This window comes from Ammospiza caudacuta, chromosome 6 (assembly GCF_027887145.1).
Source record: "Ammospiza caudacuta isolate bAmmCau1 chromosome 6, bAmmCau1.pri, whole genome shotgun sequence".
In the NCBI taxonomy this organism is placed as follows: Eukaryota; Metazoa; Chordata; class Aves; order Passeriformes; family Passerellidae; genus Ammospiza; species Ammospiza caudacuta.
In genome coordinates this window covers 29,874,322-29,902,268 of record NC_080598.1, presented here as the reverse complement: position 1 = coordinate 29,902,268, position 27,947 = coordinate 29,874,322, and the positions used below count along the sequence as shown (strand labels likewise).

Below are 27,947 nucleotides of genomic sequence, written 5' to 3'. Positions count from 1 at the left end.
TTAGATAAATTATAGGATTTTCTTCCTCTCTCAGAGTAAGTTACAGTGCAAGACAACACTAAGAACTTTATAGTCAAAAGGTTTTCTGCTACTTAGTGACCTTTCAGTTAAATGTACTACTCACTGGAATAACTTTCAGTGCATGCTAGAATTTGTTTTTTAATTTTTACTTTACATTAGTGGATTGCTTTGCTACTTTTTGCCAGTAGACAACTAAGTAAAAGGTTCTCCTGGCAAAGTCTGGTCTTCCTTGCATGTTTTGTTTGCCCTTCCATTTTTTATATTGTACATGTTATCCTTTAAGCTGGTAGCAAGGGAACCTCTCAAGTGCCTTTTTTTTTTCCTTTTTTAATGTATTCAAGGAATAAACAGGCAAATATTTGAGATATTAAGCTAATTTCACACTTGCCATAAACTCCAAAAGCTGCTCTATATTCAGGAAAATGATGGAAGAGTGCTCAATATTTCATCTTCATCTGTTCTTTCAGAATAAGACCAAAAAGCCTAGGCCAAAATCCAGTTGGTTTTATTTTTGATTCCATTAAACTAATTGTACTTGCCAATTGGAATAATATTCCCAAAGTGGTCATGCTGACATAGATTCTCCTACAAGTCACCTCTTGCAATAAAGACATGCATGCTAGTGTTGGGAAATAGGACCTGCAGTAGGGGAAATACATGTGTGTAGATATATAAATTTGTATGTATAAGAGGTTGTCTGCCTCAAATGGCAAATAAGTTTCTCAATATTATGGGGAATGCAGTTACAATGAAAAACATTTACAATGTCCACATCTGTAATCAGGATAAGTACTAATAATGAGAGCCAATTGCTCAGTTCTGGTACTTCTGCTGAGGCATTACATCAAGCTGTACTCTGGTATTGCAGTCTGCTGTGCCCTACTCTCCCATTTCTACATAGCAGAGATCCAACCTGCACAGCCAAATCTGTAACTGAGTCATTGGGTTGCATAATATTAATGCAATTAGCACAATCTCATGTGAATTATTCAGTAAACATTACAAAGAGATGAAAGGATAATACCAAGAGCAGGACAAAGAGTTAATGACCAATTACAAGGTAGTAGTAAACACCTTTGACTTTCATAGTTAGATACAGTCCCAGTTTCACCTCACTTGAGGGAAGATCTTTCCAGTTGTCAGCACAAGCAGAACAATTTTGTATTCTCCATGTCTTCACCATGCAGACAAAGCTTAATTCAGTCATTAATAAATTAATCTTTGTTGCCCAAAGGAAAAATGTCAGGATGCTATAAAAGTAGTTAGGAAATATGCGTACTGTGCTGTCCACTACAGTGTGGTTGTCTCTTTTTCCAAGGGCTTCTTCCCATGTGCTGTTCATCTTGAGGAGTGAATGACATTATTAGGAATTGCCCTTGGGATGAATGGTGCTAGTCCTTGAAATCTTCAGTGTGATCTTGAGAGGTGGCCACTGGCTCTGGTGTTATGCATACAGTGTGAGCTGCAGCCACTGAAAGAAGAGTTAAAGGATGGATGAGTTGTTGGTGTCCTCCCACAAATTGTGTGAAGACACCACCATCTCTAGCTGGAAGGCAGCTGCTTGCTGTCACTTAGCATGGAGTGGCAGTAGGGAATTTTCTTGAGTCTCTTGCTCCTACTCCTATTTCTCCTTCCACTGCAAAAAGTGATGGGTGTTTTTAATGTCCTCCCTAACAGAGGACGTGAAGTTGAAACTTTCTAATTCTTCTTAACAAGATTTTTTTAAAGGTAAAGAACTATGCTAAGCCCATTATCATTTAATACCATATCACTGTGTTTGATCTTAATTGCCTCATAAAAAAAATCTCAAAAATTTTTTATGGACTTTAAAGATGATATGAAGAGACTGCAGCCATGCCCTTCAGCACCAACTGGAGTCTTACAGAGCAACTGTTGTTGGCAGATCATGGATGTTTTCCATGCAAAATTGGTAGCAAAATTTTAGGAGGTTTTGGGGTTTCTTGCCAATTGGGTGGCAATTCTCTATTCATAGAATTCTCCCTTGAAAACATGTGCAATGATTAATACAATTAAAATTTAGTATTGTGACATTGTGTTAGACATACTCTCATAAAGCAGTTTACCTCCAGGACATTGAGCTTAATGATGCCATCTCCATCTTTGTCAAAGGCGTGGAATGCCCCTAAAGTAAGGAAACAAAAATATGGGGGGTAGATTAGGTTACTGTGTGAGTAAAGATGATTCCCAGACAGGAAATCAAACAGCGCTCCCATTGTGAAATGCCAACTTGTACAGGTCTTCACTTGTGGGGTCACTTTCTCCTGTGTTTTTCCTTAGTCAATTCAAGGAGAAACACAGTGGTTTCTTCTGTGTTTGTGTGAGACAACTTGTCATCTTAGATTCCCTAAGAACATGTCTGTAATAATTAACACACTACATAAAGGCAGTAGTGCTGTGAACAAACTTTGCTGTATGATGGGGCTCTGAGCAATCTGGTCCAGTGCAAGGTGTCCCTGCTCACAGCAGGGGAGTTGGAACCAGATCATCCTTGAGATCCTTTTCAACCCAGTCCGTTCCATGGATCCAGGGCTGTGTTTGGGGGCAGGAGGGGAGGCAGTGCCCTGGGACCGGAGTAGCCACTCACGGAACATGGCGTCCAGGCGCACGAAGCAGCAGATGAAGCTGTCAAAATCAATGTTCATGTTCTTGTCGGCGTAGCGCATGGTGATGATGTCGTAGAGCTGGTTGTTCAGCCGAAACCCTGCAGTGAAGCAAAAACGGGCACAGCTGGGCCTCGGGTGGGGAAGGCACTGCTCCATGAGGGGTGGGCTACAGGCGCTCCCCTGGCCCAGCTGAGGCCCAGGCTGGAGCGTCCTGCTGCAACTGCTAAACAAAATCAAGTGAAGCTGAAAGGAGCTTCAGTGTGTCCAGCTGCCTTCCCAAGCCAGGAGCAATGCTGTGAGAGGGCTCTTAGCACGTGAGTTACCTCAGGCTGTAAGTGTGAAGAGGAGAGCTGTAGCCCCAGAAGGCCTGATGACTCAGCTGGGCCTGCTGAAAGCAAATCAGCTAAAGCTGGTGACAGAAATGCAAGAGGAAGTTGCTATAAAAACACAATTAAGCAGTGGTCAGAAAATAGACAAGGAGGCAACTTCTTGGTGTGGTAGGACTGAACTTTGGCACTGAATGCTGCAGCCTGTGCTGTGCCTTGAAAAGGTCTGTCATGGTTTGGGTACAGCTGTTTATTGGCTAAATGCAAGGTCATGCACAGCTTATGTGCTGTAAGGCTCTGAAATGTTCTCAGTTCTAAAGTCAGGGCAGGAGGTATTTAAGTATTTTCTCTTTTTACAATGACAACTTCCCTGGTGAGAACAGAAACCTGAAAAATAAAAATGACCCATATTTCTACCACAGCAGGAGTCCAAATCCAGGTGTAATTTTGTCTTCAGCAAAGGACTCCAGAATCACTGAGGTTTTGTAAAGTACAAGGTAGCCATTTGTTTCTGTTCCTTGACCTGCCAAAATACTACTGAAAAAAAGGCGTCACTGAAATCATCCCAACTAGTTGAATAGTGATACTACAGATTTTCTGATCAAAGTGGTTGTCTCACTCCCTTAGAGACCTTTTGTGGGGAGAGGCCTGCTCCCCAGGGGAAGAAGCATACTGGTGTGTCTGAGACAAGCAGGAAAAGTCCAAAGTCCCTCTTATCAGAATGAATTTCATTAACTGCAAGTTTTGCAAAAATACTTTCTTATCATTGTGCAGATAGAAGAGACTGATCCCACAGTGGCTCAGTATGGAAGAAACATTAACATGACTTAAGAAATGCCCACCCAATTGCCCGTAATGCACACTTGGACATAGACCTGCTCCATCCCAGTTTCAGGGCCTGTACACTTAGGTTGAAGGTTTTCCACTGTTCTTTGTTTTTACTTAGACAAATGTATAGAATCCAGAGCTTAAATGAGAATAAATGCCTTCAGCACTCCCTGGTCTCCCTGAATAGCAGGACCCTGAGTAGGACATCCTTAAGGCAGCAAAGCATCACTCGTTGCATTAAAGAGGAGCTGAAGAGATCTTTTTGGCTGGCAAGATATACAAGTCTTGCCATTTGGATATTTGAGAAGCTCTGCTGGGGGAAAAAATATTTTCTCATTTCTCTACGATCTGTCTTTAAAAGGCAGCACAGTGTTCAGTGATCTCACCCTGTGATGCACCAAAACAAAACCAAGTTTCTTCAGCTGTGGGCACTGCACAAGGGACAGTACCTGCATCGTTGACTGCGTTGCGCATCTCATAGCTGTTAATGGTTCCTGAATGATCTGTGTCATAGCGCTTGAAAATTTTCTGGAAAAAGAAAAAAACCACAGAAAACAGTAATAAAAACTTTTACTGCTCTTGAATGCACTCACTGAGTGGATGTGGGGCATGTGCCTCAGGCACTTGGAGGCTTTGCCATGTGCCTTATATTGCCATTGCTAGCAATATATATAATAACTGTTTCCTCTCAGTTGCAAAGTAAAATAATTTAGATCCAATTTCTGGAAAGCCAAAAAAACTCTCCCCTTGAGACTCTCCTTGTTTGACTTGAGTTTATGCTGGTAATCCTCCCTCTTGATTGCCCTAATTAAGCTATTATTGAGGCCTGATTCTAGTTCCCATCATTCTCCTCCTTTAATTTGTATGCCTCTGTGCTACTCTCATGGGGGAAGGCTGTACATGGGATATTCAGGCTATTTGCTTAGCCTGTGAAGTAGGATGAGGAGAGACATTACTTTTCATTTTTGAAGCTAATTCACAATTATTTTTTAGCTTTTCTTCTTGATGGAACATATGTGGAGAGTTCTAGTTTTTCTGTAGAACACTTGCACTGCAGAAGCTGTGAAGAGGAGCTGTGAAGATACCAGCAATACCTGCCAGCTTTTAATCTTGTCCCAGAGATGTCGAAATTCATCAAAGTTTATCTTCCCTGAGCCATCTGTCTGTGACGCAAACATTCAGGTAAAAAACCCACAATACTTTTAGGATAAAATTAATTAAGTCTGCAATTACTGGTAAAATGATGAATGTAAAACTGGGTTGGAGATCTCCTCAGCATAAAGAGTTGATTCACCTTTGCAGTAAAACATTTGTAAACGTTTTGGTTATTGTGTATAGCATAGTGTTTCAGGAGTGTGAAGTACTACTTCTACTTTGTGTAGAAGCAAACTTCTGGTACAGGACACAGCTTTGCCTCTGGAATTATTCTAAAAGTGCACGAGTAGGATGCTTTAGTGGGATCCTCTGAAATACCTCCAAATGTGAAGCTCGCCTAATGCTTTTTAAGACAACTGAGCTTTACTCTGGCATGGATCTCTTTCTGCCTTGCTTAAAATGAATTAAGAAATAAGCAAAATGTTGACTAAAGCTCTTTTCAAAAATGTGTTTAGGCTCCAACCATTATGGCTGTGGGTTGTAGTTACACTTTTGTTCTGTTATATTTGAATGCACTTACATTCTCTGAAAATTGTGTTATCTCAAACTGGAAAGCCTAGGGTGGTTGTAGCGGAGGTAACCACATGGCATCTTATAGTGTGTTTTATTGCACTTGTTCCAGACAAGTTCTGCCTGCATTGCAAGCTGAGCACTGTAGAATATGTGATACATTACAAACTTAAAGAGATAAATATAGCAAATTTATTGGCAAGATCTATAGTTATGTTGACTTTATTTGAAATATATAATAATGAAAAAATCATGCTTTAGTACCTAATGTGGCCAGTGTCTGATACCTAAAGAAGAATGTCACACTGACTGATTTATTCTGTAGTTTTCTTTTTGGGGACATCTTTCTCTGCCAATTATATTAACATTGAGATGGCTGGAATTAAGATGTGCCAAACCAGGAGTGCTTTTTTATTTGACCACGGAATACAATTTGCTGTTTTGTTTCCCTGGCTTACTAAATGGCATGGTGGTGAGAAGTGGTGAACTCGAGTGGTTTCAAGCAGTCCCTTTTCACCAGGAAAGGATACATCCATTAAAGCAATCATGCTGCGGCAGGATTCCAATTCAAACCCTTCTGACCTTAGGTCCTTATCTGAAACAAATGATGCCAGGTGAACACAAATAATGCAAATCAGCAAATGATTTTCCTCTCAAGTGTAACTCTAATCAAAGTAAAAGCCAAATCTACTTCCTTTGTCCTGTAAGAAATGAGTGGTAGAGAAATCTGAAAAGACTCAGTAATGTTACTGCCTGTGAATTAGATTTACTTTTCTTGATTTGTTACATACAATAAAAAACTCTGAAAAACTCTAAACTAATTCCTAAATTACTAAGGAAGTCCAGGGTCTGTTGGTTAAAGTTTGCTAAACAGGGAGAAATGTTTGCCTCTCCACTAGAAATTTTTAAAGGGCATTTGCAGACTGTGAGAATTGCATTATTGTCCCAGTGGTAATTCCAATGAATGCATCTGCTCATTTCTACATTATCAGTACTAACAACCTGTAGAGATAATCTCTGTGAAAAGTTCAGCTTGTGAAAGTCTCAGATGCATTGTCCATGGAAATGTAACTAGGAAATTTCTGAGTTTGAAAACATCAATAATTTTTAGAAATTTGGGGAGGGGAGTTATGCTCTGTCACAGATTTCTTTGTCCAGGGTTAGTAAAAAACATGCTCAAACTCACGTTTTTTTACGACATTATTGAGAACATTCCTAAGTTCCTCAGCATTGATCTCCATGTCCTGTTGGAAATGTGGTGAGAATATCATTAGTTAAAGAATTCTTTACGAAAAACAATTTTATGGCTGAATATGCTATAAGACTTTGGTCACTTTCCAATTAGACATATACATGTTTCAAACCAGAGGGCATTCTACTTCATGTGAACATTAGTCCAGCCCTTTCCTGAGGCTTAGGTACAAGGTAGACCTGAAGTTACCATACAGTGCTCATTAAACTACAACTAGAAGAATGACTGGTAATTTCAAGCCAGTCTATAAGTAAAATAGTAAAATCAGAAAATTCCTGTATCCCATATGCAGCCACTTGATTTATGCAGTTCTTTGATCTGTTTTTATCTTTAACTTCCCTTGTTAAGCATATACCAGAGGGCATTCATTTCTAACTTGTTTATACTTGCTGTGCAAAACAGCATCTTGTAGGAGATAGGAGAAAAAAAGCTGAATTTAAGTAAGACTCCCTCAGACACGGTGAGAATAGTTTATACATACATATGAGGATAGCTGTGTACTTAATGGGGGTTTTATTTGATTTTACTTATCTCAAAATCACAAAGAGAATTTGATGGGAGGAAATTCAAAGGAAATTTTGATATTCAATGTTTTGAATCTATGGAATAGTTGATTTAGGGGCTGTTGTGGCCAGGCTGCTTTGAGGGCAGAGACAGGGATTGATTGCATACTTACATCCCCTGCAATCTGTCGGAAAATATTCCTGAACTGTTTTTGCTCTTCACTCTCCTCATGAGCTTTTGTTGAAGAACGCTGAAAAAAGACAAGCAAAGAAGAGATACATCCTGAGCCCAGTGGAAAAGAAAAAGGGCCTGGATGGCTCATTTACCCTTGTGTGAGGGATCATCTTAGTGAATCTGGAGGCCTTTGGAGGAATGGGTTGTCCTCCCACTTCTTTCCCTATGGTTTTGTTAATTCTCTTCCTTAAAACTGCCACGTATTTAACTTCATCCCATTGTTTTCTCTTCTATTTGAAGGTGCCTAAATAACACTGGTAGTTATCCTCTAAATTTTTGTTCCAAAATATTGCCAAAGAGAAGTTTGGAGCAGAAGGGGCTTATCAGAGATTCAAAGAATGGTTTTGGTTGAAAGAGACCTTAAAGATTATCTTGTTCAAGCCCCCCTGCCACGGGCAAGGACACAGCATCTGCCTGACAGCTGCTCTATAGGCAATAAATGACCATGTGAGAGCTCTTTACGATGAGGGGGAGGGGCCCTTGCTGAAGACAAATAGCATATGAGACAGAGGAAAACAAGGAACATGAGGCTTTCTCAGACACATGGAAAATGCAACCCTGAACTCTGAAGCTGATACTGAAAAGAGAAATGAAAGTTATAGGTAACAAAGTGGATTTCTTGGCTTATTTCTTGTTTTCCTTTGTCTAAATGCAGAGGAAAGTTTAGATTGGTTTTCACTTCACCCCCTGCATGCTCTAGCAGTCATGCAGCACCCTCCCTGTAAGCAGATGATCCAGCCATGCCCCCAGATGCCACAAGCCTGGATGTGGGATCTGGCTGTTAGACGTGTTGTGTCTCACCCACCTGCAGGAATAAATTCTGAATTTGCTACTCTGTTTTCCTCCTCCCTGGTAGCGAGGGAGAAGAGAGGGGAGCTGGAGCTCCTGGGTTTACCTGTCCTTCATCCTCTGGCCAACAAGGACTAGGACAGAGGTGTGTGTTTGTAGCAGAAGAGGCTGTGGTCATTGCCAGGAGCTTCTGCAGCCCCTTGGGTGCAGTTTGTGCATGTGCCCTTCTAAAGCGGTACCACCTCAGGGGGCTGAGCAGGGGTGAGCTAAATGTGGGAAAGGAATCTCTCACAACCAGGATTCTTGTGTGAGAGAGCAACCAGGAGATTTTTCAAGCAACTAAATCCTCCTGTAGAGCTGTTAAATACCTGAAGGGACAGTCTCTCTGTGCTTGTGCTCATTAGATCCACACAAACCAGATGAGAGTCATGTAAAGATTTGATGAGAAGCTGTTTAGTATCTCAGGGCACCTCTTTGCCCCATTCCTGTGCTCTCCTCAGCCACTCTTTCATGCTAGCCAGACCAAGCCCTATTTCCCCCTCTGCCACTTGCTGCAGAAACCTTTTTCTTATCTGCTTGGGTTTTTTCACCATCTTTGCCAGCATTTTCATCTGCTGTCAGCTCCTTATTGCTGTTTGCTCTGTCAGAAACGAAGATGATAGGCTAGAAGAAGAGAGCAAAAGAGAAGTGGAAATTACAGGAGAAATAGTGGAAAGGAAAATATTTGGTTACAAGCATTCTGTGGAAATACATGCAGCAACAACTCCTGCTCTTGAAAGACAGTCATTGAATCTGTTTGGTTTGTTGTTTTTTTTGGTGTTTCTTTGTGTGGTTTTGTTTTGGTTTTGGTGTTTTAGTTGGTTTTTGGGTTTGGTTTTGTTTTCTGTTTTTTTGGGGTTTTTTTTTTTGTTTTTTGTTTTTTGTTTTTTTGTTTGTTTGTTTTTGGGTTTTTTTGTGTGTGGTTCTTCCCCTTGTTTGTAAGCAAAATAAGCCTCCCAGATTCTCATCACACAAACTGATGAACTTGCTCCTCAAGGACAGTAGCACTGAAAACAAACCAAATGTACATAGTACCCAGAAAAGGAGTTATTTGTGTAGGAGCTTGTTAGTTATGTGAAGCATATGTTCTTTATCTGTACTGACTCTTGAAGCACTCAGCAGTAAGCAGCCATTTGCAATTGTTCTGCTTTGGTGCATTTAAAAGAAGGAAAAAACTGCTACATGATGTGAATGTATTACTCTAGAGTATTAATTACAATCAGCCTCTCTTGGGATTAAAATATCTACTTACATTTTCAAGGTCCAAAATGTGTTGTGCCAAATCAAAAACAGAACACAAGACTTTGGTGAGCAGAAACTTCAGGAAAGAGGAGTGGCCGCTGCACTAGCTGGTGGAGAGCAAGTGTGAGGGCACATGTCTGGAGAAGGGGTGCTTTTCACTAGCAAGGGGTGTCAGGTTGCCTCTGGAGGGGCAGGGAGGAGGAACAGTTCGAGCAACCCAGAGGACTGAGCTGAATAGTTTGTTACCCTTTCACCACCCCTTTGAGTGAGAGGGGTATATGATGCTAATGCTATTTCATTAGAATCTCAAGTAGGAAGACAAAATCTTTGTTGCATGCAGATGGCCTCGTATCCAGCACCCTTCATTAACTAGGTCAATTTCCAGACAGAGAAAATTATAATAGCAGGGAACTCTGTCCCTGCTCATGCATTGCACATGCTTTTTGCCTTGCTGGCACTTAGCACATTGCACAGGTACCTACCTTGCCCTTTTTCTTCTGTGTGAAGAGACAAAATTAAAAAGTGCTTGATCAGATTATGCAGCGCTGAAGGCAAACTTTTTTTTCCCCCTTTCTCATGTTTATTTTTCCAGTTCCTATACTCATACAAATTTTCCCATTTCCTATATTTATAGAGCTTTCAAATCACTAAAAATGAGGGAACATGCACCCACCAAGAAATGGCATACTGAAGGAAACACATTGCAGAAACCATAATAAAACTGTGTCTCATCTCATCTGGGGCTTTGTCTGCTTGAATAAAATCTCTTTAGTTCTGAGTATTCCTTTTCTTTTTCCCAACCTGCTAGTGTCGGGGAGATTGAACTTCTATGCCCATAGATCAACGATATCTGAAGGGACAATTTAATTCCCTCACATCTGGACAGTTGTTTTTCACTATGACAGCAAACAGAAAGGGAACATTTCTGAGCAAATTTTGATGGCGCTCAATTCTGTGCAACAGCATTTCCGTTGATTTTTTTTTCAAGACTTATTGTATTGTTTGCTCTAGTATATTCCCACAAAGATGTGTAAAAATCTCCAGAGGGAAGAGTTAGAATTTGCCTTGGATGCTATTTTGAATCAGAGTGCTCTTAGGATCCCTTTTCAGAAAGCAGGTACTTCAAAATAAGGTAGTTTTTTCTTTATTAGATGAGACACCAATTTCACAAAGAAAGTATGTCAGGGCACAGAGCTAGGCCTCCCTTGGTAAATGGATAATCTCCATTGATGGAGACAAAAACAATGCTTAGCATCCAGCTTCTTTATGCCAAGACCAGATTTCAAATTTGCAAAAGCGTTTTGGTGTGAATCAAGTTCGGAAAGTAGCATATATAAATCAAGTGTCAACAGATGTATCTTAATGAGAAAAAAGATAAGAATTTGGTAAAGGTTCTGTCATGTAGCTGCAAATGATTTCCTGCTGTCGGTTTCCCTAGGTATCATGTTCCTCTCCTCTCTACTCCTATACACAAAAGAGGACCAGGACAGTACTTACCAATGGACGTTCTGCCTCAATCATGTTTTCAACCTCCCTAAGTAGGAAGCAGAAAATAAAAAAAATCAGGAAAGTGACTGTTCCCAAAGTTGCTTGTTTCTTTAGGTGGTTTTTAAGCAGCCACTCAAACTTTTCAAGCAGCCAGTGGTGCGGGCTGGCTTCCAGCATTACAGCTGCAGGCTTTAGGAGCAGTTTTTTCCCAGTTTGAGCTGAACATCCCAAGTACCTTTTCCAGGACAGCTGCCACCTAGCTTACTCCTGTAAAGAGCCTTTATAACAGTGAACTGGAAGTAAAACAGAAGTTCTTTGGCCTTAGTAAATGCCTAATGGTTAGTTTGCAGAGGATATCCTGCAAGCAGTAAGTTTCTCCAAAGACAATTCAAAGCAGGTTCTTGTTAATTTATAAAGTAAGCTTGTGGAAATTAGTTTGCAGCCTGGAGTTTCTAATGAGGTTAACAAAATAAAAAGCAGGGTGTAGCAAACTGATAACATGACTGTAGCTGACTAGTGAGGTCACTCCACCTATATGGCCAAATAAATGGCTCTGCAACTTACTCTGAAAGACTTCTTTTCTCTGAGAAGACCCTGAGGATGAATTCTCCCTCCTGGTGGGGGTCATATGTCGATGGGATGATGACATACTCACTGGGAGGTAACCGGAAGCGCTCAGAGATTTCTCGCATGTTTATGTAGGTCTTACTTCTAGCTTTGGAGGCATTGTAGAGGAAAAAGTCCTTCTGCAAGTGGTGCTTAGTCCCATGCATCTGCAGAACAAATGAGTCCATTTGTCTTCAAGGAAGTCTTGCCCATTGCCCAGGTGGGTTGCCATGCGGGTGGTGCATGGCTGGGACAGAAAACATAGGAAGCAGCAGCTTAGCAAGCAGGGAGCTGAGGACTGGTGGTAGCTGGTGGCAGGTACAGAGTCTGTCACCTTTGAGTTGCCACTGACTGTGTCTAGTTGGCTTCTGAGGGCTGCTCCAGTGCCCACCTGCAGATTGTGTGGCTGACTTCTGCTGTGTAGGCACTTGTATCTGACTCTTTTTCTAGATGCTGGGTTGTGTGTAACCAAAGCTCAGCCACTTTCCTTGGAGGGTGCATGGCCAGGAATAGTGTAAGCAAACTCCTACATGCAGAGTGGTAAAGTGAAGGTGCTTTCAGCATAAACATGTCCTTGTCTAGACAAAACATGAGTTCTGTATCTGCTGAACAAATGTGATAATCAAACATTGCATTAGTTCAAATATGAAAATTAAGCCAAGAATTGTGGACTAAATACACTTGCGGGCTATTTTTTGCAGAAATAACCACCTGTAAGATAGTTGGCAAAGACAACATTCAGACTGTCATCTTTATGTTTTCCAGGTAACAGCCTTCAGATGAGCTTGTTAGCAAAAACTTCTGATGCCGATGATTCAGCTACTGTCAGGCTCAGAAAAAATGTAATCTGTGTACTTTTGATAAGCTTTCTTCAATGTCTGAAAATACCATAATTTTCTAAACCATTCAAAGACTACAGAGAAAACTCTGTGACTGCAGAATGTAGGCCATTTGTATTACGTTTAGGAGGAAATGCAAGTGGCTTAGGGTGGTTCTGCATGGAGTGCAGAGGCTAAGCCCTCACAGGCACTGCTTCCCGGATCTCTGACCAACTGTGCAAGTGATGGCCAGGCCACCACAGAAGAGAAAAGAAGCATTGATGAAAGGGTCCAATTGAAAATGGGGTGCGAGTGAGAAGGAACTAAAAATTACTCACAAAATATTACTAATAAACACTCAAAGCGAAAAGGTTAGCAGTTCTACTGCTGTTACATCCCTGAAAACAAACTTGACTGGACAGTCTCCTGCTGACTTACTGCCGGGCACTACAGTAACACTAGCTGTGGGTATACACCAAGATGTCACTCTGGCTCCGTTCTGCGCATACCTCTTTGGGCACCTTAGGGAGAAACAGAGAGAAGAAACAGTCAGAACTGCAAAGGGAGACTGCATGTTTATAGGTCACACAGAAGGGTATTCAACTAAAGATCTGAGCACACAGTAATTAAAATGCCCTTAGTCAGATAAGCACTTTCCCTCTTCCTTTCTAAGTTTCTTGACTTCTACATGAAATCAGCTAAAATCCGAACCAAATATGTTGTGCAAGGGACTGAGTAAATTGACTTTTTCATCAAGTCAATAGCAGGGACAGAGGTTAATTGCTATTTGTGAGCCTTGGATGTCTGTTTCCTTTTTCACAGTCTTCTGCCAATGAAATGCTTAGTTTCAGAAAGGACAAAAGGGAGATTGAAAAATATATGTGAAAGAATATACTAAAATCTGGCATTAGGTCACTATAAAAACCTAAAAAGTATCTTACTTAATAGATGGGTAAACCCTGACATTGCTGTTGTACGAGGAGTTAGGAAGAGTTTAATTTCCTTCCTCTCTTTCAGATTTTCTGACTCCCTTGCAAAGCAAAAATTGCAATTGATGTAATCAGCTTGAATGATTCAGTGACTCTCTTGGTAAATACATACTGTCAGGATTTGTGACCACAGTGCAAAGAGCAAAATCTAGAGCTGTTACCTCATAGATGGCAAAGCCAATGGTGTACAGGTTGGCTCCCAGCTTGCGCTCTTTCCTCCTGTTTTTCTGCATGAGTGCGACAAGGAAGCTGCAGATAACCTCTTCATCCTCAGGATCATCATCTTCCTCCAGAAGCTTCAAGCGATACTGGGGATTGGTCCAAAACGTATCTGTGAAATTCCATCAGCAACCCAAAGAAAACATGTAAAGCTTCAGTCTTCTAATGATGCTCATGATCAAAGGGAACTTTTAAGTTCCCTGCCTATGGCTCCTGAGGGAAAGGTTGCAATTGGGCTGAGACATACATGGTTTTTTTTACATATTATGGCTGTTACTTAATTCTAACAATTGCATTGCAAAAGAGGATATATGGAGAACTGTCATCTGATAAACCTCCTAAGTCCCTAAAGCTATCCCTAATCCACAAAAGTGAATTTCCCAAGTGAAATCTAACTTTAGGGTGAAATTCATCCCTTTTACTTGGGGCACTGTGAAGTACTTGAACAATGATTTATCTTTGCCAGGGCTGCCTTTTGGTCTTACCATGTTCTGTTACAGCATAGTGACAGTAGATGACCAGCAACCAATTGCATGCCTTGTCCACTGAGAAAGCAAGGCTTTTCCTGTGGCTGAGCACTAACTAGGTTGTGGTATGACTTAGCCTAACCTAGTCCCCATCAAGAGTCTGTATCCCTGAAGACCCTTTGCTCACCTGGATAATTGCGGCAGCCTCCAGCTGAGCAGCCTCTCACCCAGCGTCCTTCATTAACTGACACGGTCCAGGTCTGGAATTTATCCACTTCCAGAGCATCAGGTGTGAGGTTACAGATCTCAAGCTTGGTGAAGTGCCTCATGAAATCTTGAAATGATATCCTGGAGGAATTGAGGGGAAATTGAACCCAAATGCATTTACATGGTTGGCGGTTGTCTGAAAGACCCTGGGGAGGTGGAAGACGGTGCCCAATAGCACTGTCAGTACTGGGACAAGTTTGCAATGGGAGTGCCATGTTTTCCAAATGCTCTTGGTCTGCTGGTTGGTGAGTTACCACAGGTACAGCTCCAAACTCAGGGAAACTGAGCTGACAGGATGCTAAGTAGGAAGGGTGATGGAGAGCTTGTGGAAGTGTAGCATAATTACAAAGACTGTGCTGATGGCACTGAATAATCTCTGGTGGGAAAATGAGAGGATCACAGAGCAGGGCTTATTGGGAATATGAAGGGGAGCAGAGATCACTGCAATGGTTTTAGTAGATTGGTAGTAGTGCAGTGGCATTCATTTTTGCTATGATTGCATATTTCCTAGAGAAACTGATGCTCTCACCAGAACTCCCCATCCTCCACAACCTTGTGCTGCAGGCGGATTTTCTCTTCTTCGTTAACAGAGTCCCACACCTCTGACCTTCAAAGGAGTAAGCAAGTTAGCTTAGGCTTTGCAATACAGTTTTCATTATAGTTTCTACACTTTCGGCTCATAGAGTGAAAAATCAAGAGTCATCTTGCTACCTCCACATAATTTGTAAGCCTTGTAACAACTTGTTCTCAATGATATTCTCTATATGCCCAACAAAAGAAGCAATTGTTCTACTTCTCTCAGCCTTCCTCTTAGAATTCCTCTTATTAGCTCTCAAACATCTGCTGAACTGTGTTAATTTTACTTAGCTTGAAGAAAAAGGTGTTTGCAGATTATCAATGCTGGCGTACCTATTGAAATTCCTTTAAGGAAAACACTGACATCTTGCTTCATTCAGTTCTTTCATAACCTAATTTCCATTTATTAAAGCCTCTCTTAACATCTTATTAGGTGTTCTTTTCTTATTTACAGCTTCAGCTAAGCACTCAATGAACTTCAAAATTCAAAGACAATTGAGATACCTCATCACTGAATATTAGGATTATGCAAAAGCTGCATAAACACAAATAAAGCTGCAACTTCTTTTTCAAATCATGCGAAGCTAAGCTCTGTTTTACTCACTTGTCACTCCAGGCTCCATTCCATTCCACCTGGCCCCAGGGGTTTCTCAGCCTTACCAGACGTATTTTTTCCCCTTTAAATACTGTCTAATTGAAAAAAGAAGGCAACAAGAATAGACTGAGAGTTGGTTCAAAAGGAAATGTTCAGCCTGTCACCACACCTTTCAGTGATGGTGCTTTTCTGGGCCACACCCCAGCCTGATCTTCTTGGGGTGGCTGTGGGAAGGCTGTAAGACCAGGAGGTGGCTGCCTGTGGCCACCTTTGCCCAACTGGGTGTTGCCCAAGTGAGCCAAAACTTGGACAGGTTTCTTTGTCCACAAGACTTTAACTTATTTGAATATAGTTTTGTTTCCTTGGCTCATAATTCGTTTCGCTTTTCATGCCTCTCATGGCTTTGCTGCCGTGCGTAGGGCCAGGCCAGCAGCGGCTGCAGCTGCGCACAGCTGGAGGGGGGAGCGGGGCACGTACCTCTTCCACGGCCGTCACGGAGTAGGCGTGCCCCTTGACGAGCCCGCAGGACATCCGAGTCTCGTACTGCATCGGCATTATGGTCTGTCGGACAGAGAGAAACACCCGTGCGACTCACAAAAAGCTCAGCTGCTTGCTCGAGGGCAGGTGCTGCCACCCAGGGCTTTCACAGGGAGGGAAACACCGTTCGGCTGACTGGATTTTTTGCCTTGTTCTCCTCTTTGTGTTTGTCAAAGCAGTCAAGCTAAGCGCCCATAGAATTCATGTTGATAGTTAGAAAGGAGTGAAGTATGAACTAAAAATGGAAAAAGTCGGTAATATCAATTTGAAAGGACATTTTCTGGTGTCTTTTTCCCTTTTGTGTAGACTATTGCTTTTTGCACTTGGAACATGGCAGGATATAGCATGCTTAATCAAATAATTAGTTTTTTGTATTAGAAGGACTGTTCAGCCTTTTCTAGGATGGTATGTTCTTGTATGGCTCTGTAAGGTTACTACACATGAACTGGTTAAAAATCAGAGCAAATCAACACCTAGAATACTTTCATCTTTCCACATGGCTGCTATCTTATCACAATGACATTTAAACAATGTGTTTAATACACTGTGCCGGCTAACTGATACTATCTTATTGCATCTAACTTTCAGGAAGGGCATAGCTGTGTTGCTCAGGTGTAAATATATTTGCTGTCTTAGTCATCAGCTTTTAGTGTGTCTGATGGATTTTTACTTGTGTATCTGTGAGCTCTGGAATTGGCAGCAGGATGGCAGATGCACACAGCCTGCTGTGCTTATATGAGAGATCTCCAGTATTGGTAAGAGGGGTAGACCCTGCCACGTGCACGTGGACCAAGAGCAAAACTTCTCCTCCTTCTTTATGTCTGTTGCTGAGAGATGCCTGCAAAGTCCTGTCAGTAACTCTGCCACCCCTTCTTGACACATCTAATGGCATGAAAAAGGCAGGGCTGGACCCTGAAATGTTCTCAGCTTGCACAGGGAGGATCTCATCCAAATATTTCCTGGATGTTGCAATTGTTTTCCATTATTTCACTTCAGCATCTATTTGGTTTCTTTTCCCTTGATTCTGTTTTCATACTATAACCTCACACCTATTTCCTTTTTTCTTAATTTCTTCTCTAGTTGTTGCCATCATCACTTGTCAGAACCCTTTTCTCTTCTTTCTATTTAAGAACATTAACTTCTGCTGACCTGGACAACTTCTCAAAGTCCAGGTTTTGGAAGTGTTTCATCTGCCTCTTTCCATTGAGAGCCCTGATTTTTTTCCCTGGTGATGGTTCAGGAATATGTAATAATCAGCAGCACAACAGCTGCTGGAGCAACAAGTGTAGAAAGAGTTTTGCAATCTTCTTTTAGCAGACAGTCACTGAGGAGGAAATTCTCCCCCCAGTCATGGGAGGTTTGGGCAGCCATGCTTGCAAAACAAGATAGTCATACTGGTCTTTCCCAAAGAATGACACCATTTCAGTCTTTTAGGAAGAGCTAAATATGGATGCCAGAAGAGAAAAAAATCAGCTATTTCAGCTGCAAATGCAGAAGAAAGTTTGCACAACCAAAAGTTTTGAGTGATGTAATTGTGGACGATTTTTCTTTGGTTTTGTTTTGTTTTTCTCCACCCTTCCCTACACCCCTGTAAAACAAGAGATGTAATTTCATTGTCATGGAAATGCAGCTCCTTAAAGGGCAAGGTATGACAGCTGCCTGACACAGAAAAGGCAGCAGTGTCCCTCTACAGATTTGAAAGCTTCTAAGTTGTCCAGTATGGGATATTTTTTCTTAGGGGGTTTTAACAACCCTCTATTTTGCTAGATACTTATGTGGATATGCTGGAGTTACTTTGTATTTCATCACACATATAAAACTCCAAATACTTTTTCTTTTCCTTGTTTTTGGGCATTTTTAATGAGGACTTTGTTTGCAGTAATTAAAAAAAAAAAGTGTCCCTAGAGCAGGTTCTCCTCTATTAATGGGTAGAGGACTCTGTCTCAAAATAAGTTCACCAAGAGATTTTTTTGCCTTGAGCGAGAGCTATGCAGAGCTTGCTTTTTCTTTCTGTGACATTCCATGCACACTCAAGGATCTTATTCTATTCTAGTATTTTAGTTTTTTCATACTCTCCACCCTATTCAAGCAAGAGACTTGATAAAATCCACTAATAAATTTCTTGTTCTGCAAATTATAAGCCTGTGTCACAAGCCAACAGCCCTTTAATGCCTCAGTATCCGTGAAGCCCCCTGGTATCAGTCACTGTGCTGGAAAGCACTCAAGTCTTTCAACACGCACATCAAACAGCATCCATAAGAACATTTCATTAGTGTTATTCTGTGAAACCAAAGAAGGATTGAAAAACATAGGTGATATGTTTTTCTAACAGTTTGTAGATAAAAGCATTCTGAAATCAACTGTTTAGAAGACATACCCAGGCTGGCCTCTCCTCGATGCCCTGGTAGTCTGCAGTGGACTGAGTCATCTGTGCATTTTCTTGATTCTTCACCATTCGAGCAATCAGTTCCCCAATATTGCTCCGAGGAGCTGATCCATAAGAAAAGCCTAGGTCATCCTGGCACAGAGAATGGGAGAAAAGTATCATGGAGGAAGATGAATGGTAAAAGATAGCCCAGATTACTTCTCTTTTCCCTCATTATGTCCATACTTATCTACAGTGATCAATAGCACGGTTCTCCCACCTTTACTGAAATATGGTACTCCATAAAGTACTAGTTTTTTAACTTATAAATTTCTTTTTTCTAAAATTTTTTCACCACAATAAGTGAAGACAGTCTGAAGCCATGTGGACAATAAAATGTTAATCGGCACACTTAAGATCTTTGACATGAAGATTTGTGTCTTAACAGAGTTGCAGCATCCTCATACTAACCTATTTCATTGACTTAGGGTCTTGAGGGGGAAGGGGTACTGATTTTGCTGATTGTACCTGTTCTTTCCACCTCCATGTTCTTCTTCTGTTTATTTCCCTTTTGGTACTCACTGTTTGCTAATGGATCTCTAGGGGGGATTACTCCATCTCCTAGAAATGGATGTTTTCTATGTGGCCTAAACCAAGCAGTTCCAAAGGTGGTATATATTTGGTTACGAATGGAGAGGTCTCTCTCCTCTGTCATTTCTTATCTGCAAAGTTCATATGGACTCACATCAATGGAACTGGCCATGAGGGATCCTCTGTCAATGGCATGTTTCATGATTTTATAGATATCTTTAGGGGCATCCTTTATCTCGTAGAACTCTGTGACTCCTCCAGTGAAATCCTCCATGGCTTCAGTGGTGTTGCCTCCCTTCAAAGCTTCATATGACCCATGGAGTCTTGAAAAGAGATAAAAAGAGATGTTTTACACAGGGATAGATACCTACCTATGTATTTATATCCAACTTGTGTGTATAACTACAGCTCTGCAAACACACATACTAAAACCCCACAACCCATCTGTCTGGTAACTCACAATTTAGAACTTCTAAAACATGCCACCTGCACACACAGGGGAAAAAGAAAAGAAAGATATGCTGAAAATCAAATGTAGATTTCTGAATGAGTAGCAAAACTTCTTAGAAAATACACTTTAACCCATCTCCAGCTCCAAGGCACGGGAAAAGGCATTGGTATATCCAGGTGTATTCTCTGTGTACGCAGTGGTGCAAGCACCGCCCCAGCAGAGGGAGCGGCGCTGGGGAGCCCGGCACAGCCCCGCCGCTCGCTTTACTTTGCATAGGCCTTTTCCAGGAGGGCGCTCCAGAACTCGTTGCGCTGGGAGGACTTGGTAAAGACCAGCTGGTTGTTGTAGGTGGGTAAGCAGTCATCGATGACGACATCCACCCAGTCTCCATAGCGCCAGAACTGCTCAAAGGCAAACAGAAAAAAACAACAACTGGATCGACTTGGTGCAGGGAGAGGAAGCTTGGCTGAAAAGTCAGGCTGAGAGAGGAGAAATATGGAAATACACTTCATAATGTGGCCAAAACTGACGGCTACTGTGAAGGAGGCAGCTGTATTGAATTCCTCTGGGCATAAAGCTCCTTAAGAGAACCAAAGGAAATGCGGAAAGCAGTCAATCTTTTCTGAATAAGAAGTTGTTCGAGAACTGGTGTGCCTAAAAGCAGCTGCTCTTGCCAAGTGCCCGTGTGTCCGTCTAGCTGCAGCGCTGCATCTGAGCAGTGAGGCAGGAGCAGGCTCCTGTTGCTACTCCTTACACCCAGGACACTGCAATCTGCAAATGCTTCCTTGCTGGGCTAATGCTCCCTAATCGCTTTTATTGGCTGGCCCTGCTGTGACTGCCCTGATGGAACAGTTTGGGGTGAGGCAATTCAATCCTTTTTCCTCCCTTCTGTCACTCATGATTCCAAAGGGTGGGGAAAGAGAGAAGAGCGTGCTAAGAGCTGAGCTTTGGGTAAATGCATATGCTCACCACTAGACGGAGCGACTCACCTGGAAGTGAAAGATTCCAGCATAGTTTTGTATAAAGGACTGGTCATGAGGAATGACTCTACAGAGTAGTTTTTTATTCAGTGTCAGGCAAGCAATGGCAGCCAGAAACCAGCAGTTACCTGTGAATGAGCAGAAGCAGCAGACAAAATGAAGTGAGAGAGCAACTAGAAAAGGAAAACCTGAGATATTGCAAATGACGTTAATTCTCAGTGGAGTATGATTGTCTGTGTTTTGCAGTACTTTAGCACTTTATCTTTTTGTGCTCTAGAAATGCTCATGGGCATTGTTCATGACTGGGTACACACAGGCTAAATAGACGATATTCCATGTACTTTGGAAAAAGCTTAAAATCTGATAAACACTGATACCTGCATTAAGAATTCCCTGTGGCATGTGAAACTTTCACTAAAAGTTCTTGCCTAGATTGCTACTAAGCAGATGTCAACAATTTGCTACAGAGCAAAGGAATCAGTGAGACAGAGAATTTCAGATATCACCTTAGAAATGAAAGAAAATTAATGGAGAGCTGTACCATGATGTAGACTTTAAAAAGTGCAATTGAAGTACGAATTTCATACCTAATTCTCCTTGGCAGATATCTGTTCTGTTGGCTCCACCAATAATAAACCGTGGATTCTCACAGATTTCCTGCAAAACAGAAACAGATGGATGAGCAAAAAGTGTCCATAATGACGCCTGTTTAGCACAGAAGTAAAGTCAGTTTTAGAACATTTTCCTATAGGATAGCTTGTGGTATCAAAACCTCTCTCACAGTTGTCATCTGCAGAGTTTCACTATGAAAATGTTTTGACTCTGGATGTTCCAGACTCCAGTCAGAGCTTTCTCCATGCACCTACAGGGTCTAATATTGAGCCTGGGGTGCTCCCTCTATACTGAAATGTGTAAACACACTGAAAGGAGAAGAATTGGGGAAAATATTTTTTTCTGCACAATTATGAAAAAACAAAACATTGGAGGGAGCAGGAGAAAAAGTAGATGAAAAAACCATCAGGTGATCAGACTAAATTATTTTAAAATGATCTTATGTCCAATTTGTAGTAACTGGCATGTTGGGGCATTGAAAGGGTTGAAGAATGTGTTTCATTGGGAATGAACCCCAGCATTACTCCTTCTTAAAATTAGAGGATCAGATGTTTAATTACAAGAAATAATCAGTTGCTGGTTAAGAGATTTTGTTCTTTCCCTCACGTTTTAGTATTTAATTGACAATGCTGCATTCAAAAATGTGTTTGGATATATTCTGTCTCCAAGGACAGGAAGGTCTCCTTTCATTCTGCGCATTGCACAATGTATTGGGTTTGTCTGTATGTATACTACAACAGAGTGGGTACAAGATGCTATACATGTATAAATGATAAAGACATTTCTGCAGGGAGGGAAGACAAAATGCAGCAAGTGAGGTGGGACAATTGCAGGCTTACATAGCCCTTTTCTATAATGAACAAAGACTGTGGAAAACCAGACAGAGGAAAACCAAGGAAAGTAGTGGCTATAACCTGTCCTACAGAGTGAAAAATGTCCCTGCTTTATCCCATTTGTCATACTCAAATACTTGGTATGGAGAAGAATAAGAAGAAACAACTTCTGGACACATGTCTTATGAGGGTAAGGAAAGAAAGATATTGCAACCTGAGGAGCACCGTCCTGAGCAGCTGCAAATTCGGAAGAAGACAAAGTATAGTCCAAGAGCCCAATTTATTGAAAAATGTTAGGACAAGAGTGGGAAGGAGACAGAACAAACAATTGACAATTGCTTGTGTGGCAGCATACACAGGCAGCTGATGCTACCTCTATAGTCAAAAGCTTCTTATTAATATCATCAGTTTGCTTGGCTCAAACTCGCTTCTTTTCTCCTTCACAGTTACCAGAAGAGTTGCTTTGATGTAAGCATTTGGATTAGTCATATAGCCAGACAGAGAGATCAGCTTCTGCCACCCACTCTACCACCAATCCCTGCATGCACTTTACTTTCCTTGAGGGAAGGAATGGTGGGATTGTCCTGTTATTTTGGGCCTTGGTCAGCTGTTGAGGTCCAGTTCTGTCAAAACAGATGTTTGAGATGCCTTCATGCTTTTCTCCACTCACTTGTCTTTTTGAACATATTCTTCCTTATATTGCTGTGGTGCTCTGCTGAAAACAGGTCTTACATGCAAGGTTTTTGGTTTGTGTTTTTTCCAACTCTATTATTGTATTTTGACTCTATCTTGCTCTTATTGTAACTAGCTTTGAAATCCAACATGCTGTGCTTCAGTTGAAAGTAGTCAGGTGCCACCTAGTTGTTTCCAAATATTAAATGTACAGCGATGTGTTACTCAGAGGGATTTATTGCATCTTGGGGTCATTTGTTTTGTAGGATGCTTGGTAAAGGAATGCAAAGGAAAGAATCATGCAATTGTCATGTGGCATGGTTTAGCTGTGACAGAAATGCTTTTCTTGTCTTTCTTTATGCGGTCCAGGTATGTATAGCACACTGTGGGTATGATTTTAATTTGTGTTTCCTTAGTTCATCTCCAGCTACACTAGTTTGCTGAGTACAGCTGAAGTTACAGAGAAAGGGTATTAAGGTTTACCAAGGCTGAAGTACTCAGTCAGCAGAGCGAGATGACCAGGTGTCAAGATCCTGGTGGCAGGTCTGTCCTTCCAGTCTTCCTGGCTGAGCAAGAGATTGCTCTTCATCTCTTAGGTCGAATTATCACAGAGAATCCCAACAGGCTGCACTTCACTGAGGCAATGATTCATCTTTTAAAAGAGTCTCCTCTGATCTAAGTGCCTCAGACTGCCTCGGTACTACCCAAAGGAGCTTTGTGTTGCACTGGGTTGATCCAGTTCAGACTGTAACTTCATTGCAAAGAAAAGAAAGAATCCCAGGAAAACCTTGTAGTGGTGCATGCTGCATTCTGGGAAGAGATTACTTACAAGTCAGTTGGAAGGGAGCCCTGGAAAATGCAGAGGCAGCATGCAACTAAAAATGGCATTTGACCTTTGTTACATTTTCATTGGCTTTTCTTCTGTATCAGGAAGAAATCTGCCAGCCAGCTTATACTGCTGCAGCAAAAGGCATTAATTCCTTTAAAAACTGCCATTAATAAACTGTGACATTCTAAGTAAATTCCCTAAACTGATCCTATCAAACAGAGGAAGGATCTTTTTCAGCCTAAGACAATTTGTAGCGTCATTGTCTCTTGGTCTCTTGTAGTCTAGACCATGCTTTTAAATGTCTGTGCTGTGCACTTCAAGGCACAGCTCAATGTCAGACACCAAGCTGCTTTTAGAGCTTCTGAGTTGGATTATCTTCTTCTGAAAGTTCTGCCTTGGTGGCACTAACTTCCATCTTTGCTTTGTGGCATGACCTGCACAGGCAGACATTTTGTGATGACTAAATTCAAACAGATTCACATGTGTGCACTAGATGATCTGACTGATTAATTTTCATTCCAAGCAAAATCCAGTAGTTTGTTGACTGGATTTTATTTGTATTCATTATGAAAAAAAGCTCCTCCTGGTGATTTTCTGGCTATGGAGAGGATCATCATAGGGAAGTCATTGAATGTGGTGGTTATGTTGTGACTTGGCTGTGAGTGAGGAGAATACAATGGTGCATTTGAAAGCACAGTGTCACAGTAGACCCTTCCTATCAATACCCTGGTGTCATTAGATCCATACAGGACTGCAGCAGGACCTCTCAATATTCTGTGCTATGCTATAACACAGACTTTCTCAGCTCTCAAAGATCAGTAGCCTCATCCTGCTCTCAGCTGTGAGAAATTCCCACTGGCAGCATAGTTGTGAGAGGCACAGCCAGTCAATGAGCTGGATGTGACCTGTTGTAGGTGTAAGCAGCTCTCTGGGCTTCTCTTACCTGCTGTGGGTGAGCGAATAATTTAATATTTTGCGTTAACTGAGGGGGATTTAATTTTCTCTCTATGTATCTAAACCATGGTCTGCATACTCTGAACAGAGACGCTGGAGGAATGGATCCTTGGGTCCTGCAGACCTTTCTCAGGGGAACTTTCAGGGCTCTCACTTGGCTTTTGTCTGAATTGAGTATTAGGAGATCTTCTCTGTGCATTCATGTCGTGGCGTGGCAGTCAGTAGCTGGGTAGAATTACAAATACCTTTTTTCTGCCCCCATGCTAGGGCTGCCAGCTGCCCTGCACAGCACCTGTCCTTCCCTGGGTAAGGGACAAGGCCAGTCCTCGTGCATTTGCTGCCCTTGCTGACACAGAGGACAAGCATTTTGGGAGGTGGCAGAGGAGGACCTGGCCTCTGGGTAGAGGGGCTTTGATACAAATGGATGAGGTGACGTGCCTAAGGTGATTCAGGAAGCCAGAGAGTCAGGAATACGTTGTGTATTTCCCAGCCCTCTGTTTTAAGTGGGATCATAGAGCACACAGATCACTTGTTTATTTGCTCTGTCTGGAGGTATGTGGCACATAAAATGGCACAGGGAAATGATCTAGACTGGTCACATTAGGACATTCTCTCAGGAATTCTGAACTGTGAGGTATTTTTTTTCTTTTAGACTACATTATCAAGTTTCATTCAACTATTGACCTGAATTTCAAAGTGATTAATATTACAACTTTATAAGTTAAGAGTAAATTTTATAAGCGAAAGTATTTTCTTTCTTTGGGTGGGAGTGGGGTGGGAAAACGATTACAATTTAACAGGAACATAAATTGTCCATACCTTTACAGACTATCACAAAACACAGCCTGTGCAATGGACTATATGTGGTGCTCCAATGATTGCTTTAACCTCTTAGTAAAATACTCTTTAGCCCAGTATTACTCCTGTTTGTGTAAATAAAAAACCCAGATAGCTTTGGGTTTGAAGTTTGTATTTTAAGTCTTACATGGTCCCCAGCCTGTGGCTGCTACATGAATAGTAAGTCCAAAGTTACATTTTCATGAGTGACTTAAAGAAATGTCTTTGGAACTAAGACCCTGGTCTGAACCTTTCCAGTAACAAAGGTTTGGTCTGTGCCTGCACAGTTACATACAAGTCTGAGGTTCCATTGTACATTTCTTTTGTTTTGATGCTTTCTAATATGACACTTGCAGTCTGTCTGCTTCAGGATGCTGGCACTCATCCACTGTACTGCTGTACTGCTTCCCTCTGCAGGGAAACAGACGAAAGGGAAATCCTATCCCTTTACACGGCTGACTTGGGGCTGCATTTAAGTCATTCACACACATTTCTAGAGGCTGATGCAGCCATGGTGATGATGAAGGAGTGACAGGGCACAAGTGACAAGTGCACAGGGCACAGCAGATGGGGGACTTGTTTCGATCCCTCCACATTGCTCAAGTTGTTGTGACAGAAGCACATGGCCTTCCTCCATCTCTGTAAGAGCCACCCACAAGACCTCGTGATCTTTTGCTATTCAGTTACACTCCTGTGGTCAGTTTTATCTATCACCACTGACTTTCCCACTGAAGCACAGATTTGGGCACAGGGGAAGTATGGCAAATATAAAAGAGGTGTCCAAAACCTGCCAAAGAAATGGAGCTGTGGAGGCTCCTGAGAACAAGGCTCTCACTATCAGACCAGGGATGGCAAGGGCCAAGGCACTGTCCCAGGGGCTGCCTTGCTGCAGGGGAGCAACTGCCCAGCAGATATGACAGGGAAAATGTGTGACTCCTCCTGAAGTAGGAGGGAGAATCAACTGGGAACTGTGGTGTTAGTCCTCTGCCAGTGAGAGAGATAGGGGAAAAAAAGATTAAAAAGAATAGGTAGGCTGGCTGGGGAATAGCCACAAAATAGGAAAATGAATGGGATTAGTAGCCAAGAGTGGGTCTCCATAGTGCTTAGAATACCCACATTAATGGTAAGTGGGACAAGCAATGCAGGGAACAACTAAGAGCCTGTTTGATAACATAACCTGTCCTTTTATTGTCACACATGAGAAAAATGGCGGAATACCAAAATAGAAGTTTAAGTGAAACAAAGTAGTGTTAAAAAAATTAAGTCTCAGCAAACCCAGTAACTTGTTGCAGAAGGAGGAGAATTTTTCTTTTGTACTTTCAGACAAGAAAATCCCAGGCAAACCATGCAAGAAGAAAATGAAATTCCCCATATCTCCTTCTAAACATTTCATTCCATCTCCTTTGTTGCTGCTGTTCTATTGTATTTTAGTCATTGTATAGACATTGTCTAAGCTTTCACAGCCCTAGCTAGTTATCCTTAGAGCCCAGGAGAGCTCTAAGGAAATATATTTCCAGTTTATTCCACCTGCCTCTCCAACACACAATTTCTGCCAAAAAGTAAGCTCAGGGTGTATACTTCAATTTACAGAAAAAGGCAATCAGCAAACATGTTACTTACGCGTGGTCTTTTCCATTCAAACTTGACAGGGCTTTTCTGGCTGTAGAAAAGGGATGACTCATTTGGGGGGAAATCAGGATCTTCATAGAGAATGTTTTTCTCGAGGCACTTCTTGTGAAGCTCTTCATATGTCTTCTCCTTTACGTGGATAATGGGCTGATTGCGACTTATAATGGCAGAATAAATTCCCCCTGTGCCCCCTCCTGCCCCCTCCGTAGTGCCAGCAGTGCTGCTGGGGACTGACCCAGCAGCTGTTTGCTGAGCCACCACTGCATTTATGGCGGTCGGCATGGGAGTCAGGCTGACAGCAAATGCTGAAAGACAGCAGGATCTTGCAAACTGGAAGGAAATTTCAGAAAAGAGGAAGTCGCTGTGCAAACCGTCTTCTCTGTCTGTTGAAAGCCTTCTAGTCAAATTTGCAAGCCAGAAAATTCCATGTGGTTTTTCATCCTCCTAAAGGACCATATTTTGTCATCAGAAATTGGAATTTGTTGCTTGATGTGGGACAAGATGATCAGTTGGCTCACTCCTGTATCTGAGTTGTATCCATGGCGTGTGTGTGTGCTGTCCTGTGTGTGTAAGTGTCCAGAAGGGACAAGCTTTAACCGTGAAATCTAAAAATAACTACAGGCAAAGAGAGAGGGAAAATGAGAGGGGGGGCATTAGTGAGATGGTGTCAGTCTTCTGTGCAGCTTGTGCCGAGGCCAGGCATGTTCCTGGGATGGGCTCTGTGTGTGGGCTGACTCCTGGTGCAAGCAGTTCATCTTTTCCTTAAGTAGAGGGAACAGTGAAACTGGAAGCTAAACTCCTGCTGGCTTAGGAACATTACGCACAAAGTACTGCCAGGCAATGGTCCTGACACTACTGAAAAAACTGTTGTACTTGACTTGTTTCTACCCTTTGTGGCAGAAAAGATAGAGACAACTTTTTGCTACTAGAGGAGATGAGCAGCAGACACTTCTAATAGTGAAAAAGGAGCTATTTGATGCTACTCAGGTCAGGTCACTTGCCAGCTCTGTTTGGTTCCTCTGGAGAGCAGCTTGGCAACCTAAGATTCACCTTATAATAGCTAACTTCCATAAAATAAGCAACTTTTTGTGTAAACTTTGAAACATTT

The 27,947-nt window shown here is 41.8% G+C and overlaps 1 protein-coding gene across 2 annotated transcripts; it reads right to left on the bottom strand.

Moving 5' to 3' along the window:
- Positions 1-138: 138 nt before the first annotated feature.
- On the bottom strand, positions 139-27,399 carry CAPN3 (calpain 3). 2 transcript variants are annotated; one of them, XM_058806730.1, is made up of 24 exons: positions 26,831-27,399; positions 21,061-21,130; positions 20,483-20,601; positions 19,761-19,894; positions 19,197-19,365; positions 18,464-18,604; positions 16,027-16,110; positions 15,559-15,644; positions 14,908-14,985; positions 14,299-14,459; positions 13,587-13,756; positions 12,946-12,957; positions 11,577-11,785; positions 11,013-11,058; positions 10,007-10,021; positions 8,805-8,906; positions 7,393-7,470; positions 6,651-6,708; positions 5,995-6,059; positions 4,894-4,962; positions 4,249-4,327; positions 2,627-2,743; positions 2,106-2,164; positions 139-1,492 (listed from the first exon to the last, which is right to left on the bottom strand). In XM_058806730.1, the coding sequence occupies exons 1-24, from the start codon at positions 27,119-27,121 to the stop codon at positions 1,466-1,468; spliced, it is 2,439 nt and encodes an 812-aa protein (XP_058662713.1). In that variant the 5' UTR covers positions 27,122-27,399; the 3' UTR covers positions 139-1,465. The 2 variants fall into 2 exon arrangements, with proteins under 2 accessions (XP_058662713.1, XP_058662712.1); XM_058806729.1 differs by lacking the exons at positions 8,805-8,906; positions 10,007-10,021; positions 14,299-14,459; ... (7 more) ...; positions 21,061-21,130; positions 26,831-27,399 and having other exon boundaries at positions 11,022-11,058; positions 12,875-12,957; positions 13,587-13,663.
- Positions 27,400-27,947: the final 548 nt, after the last annotated feature.

Coding starts and splice junctions, on each gene's coding strand:
- CAPN3 (XM_058806730.1), bottom strand. CDS start 27,121: ATGCCGACCGCCATAAATGCAGTGGTGGCTCAGCAAACAGCTGCTGGG. Junction 16,111..18,463: donor TCGAGGAGAGGCCAGCCTGG/GTATGTCTTCTA, acceptor TCTGTCCGACAG/ACCATAATGCCGATGCAGTA. Junction 13,757..14,298: donor AGGCTGCCGCAATTATCCAG/GTGAGCAAAGGG, acceptor GGAATTTCACAG/ATACGTTTTGGACCAATCCC.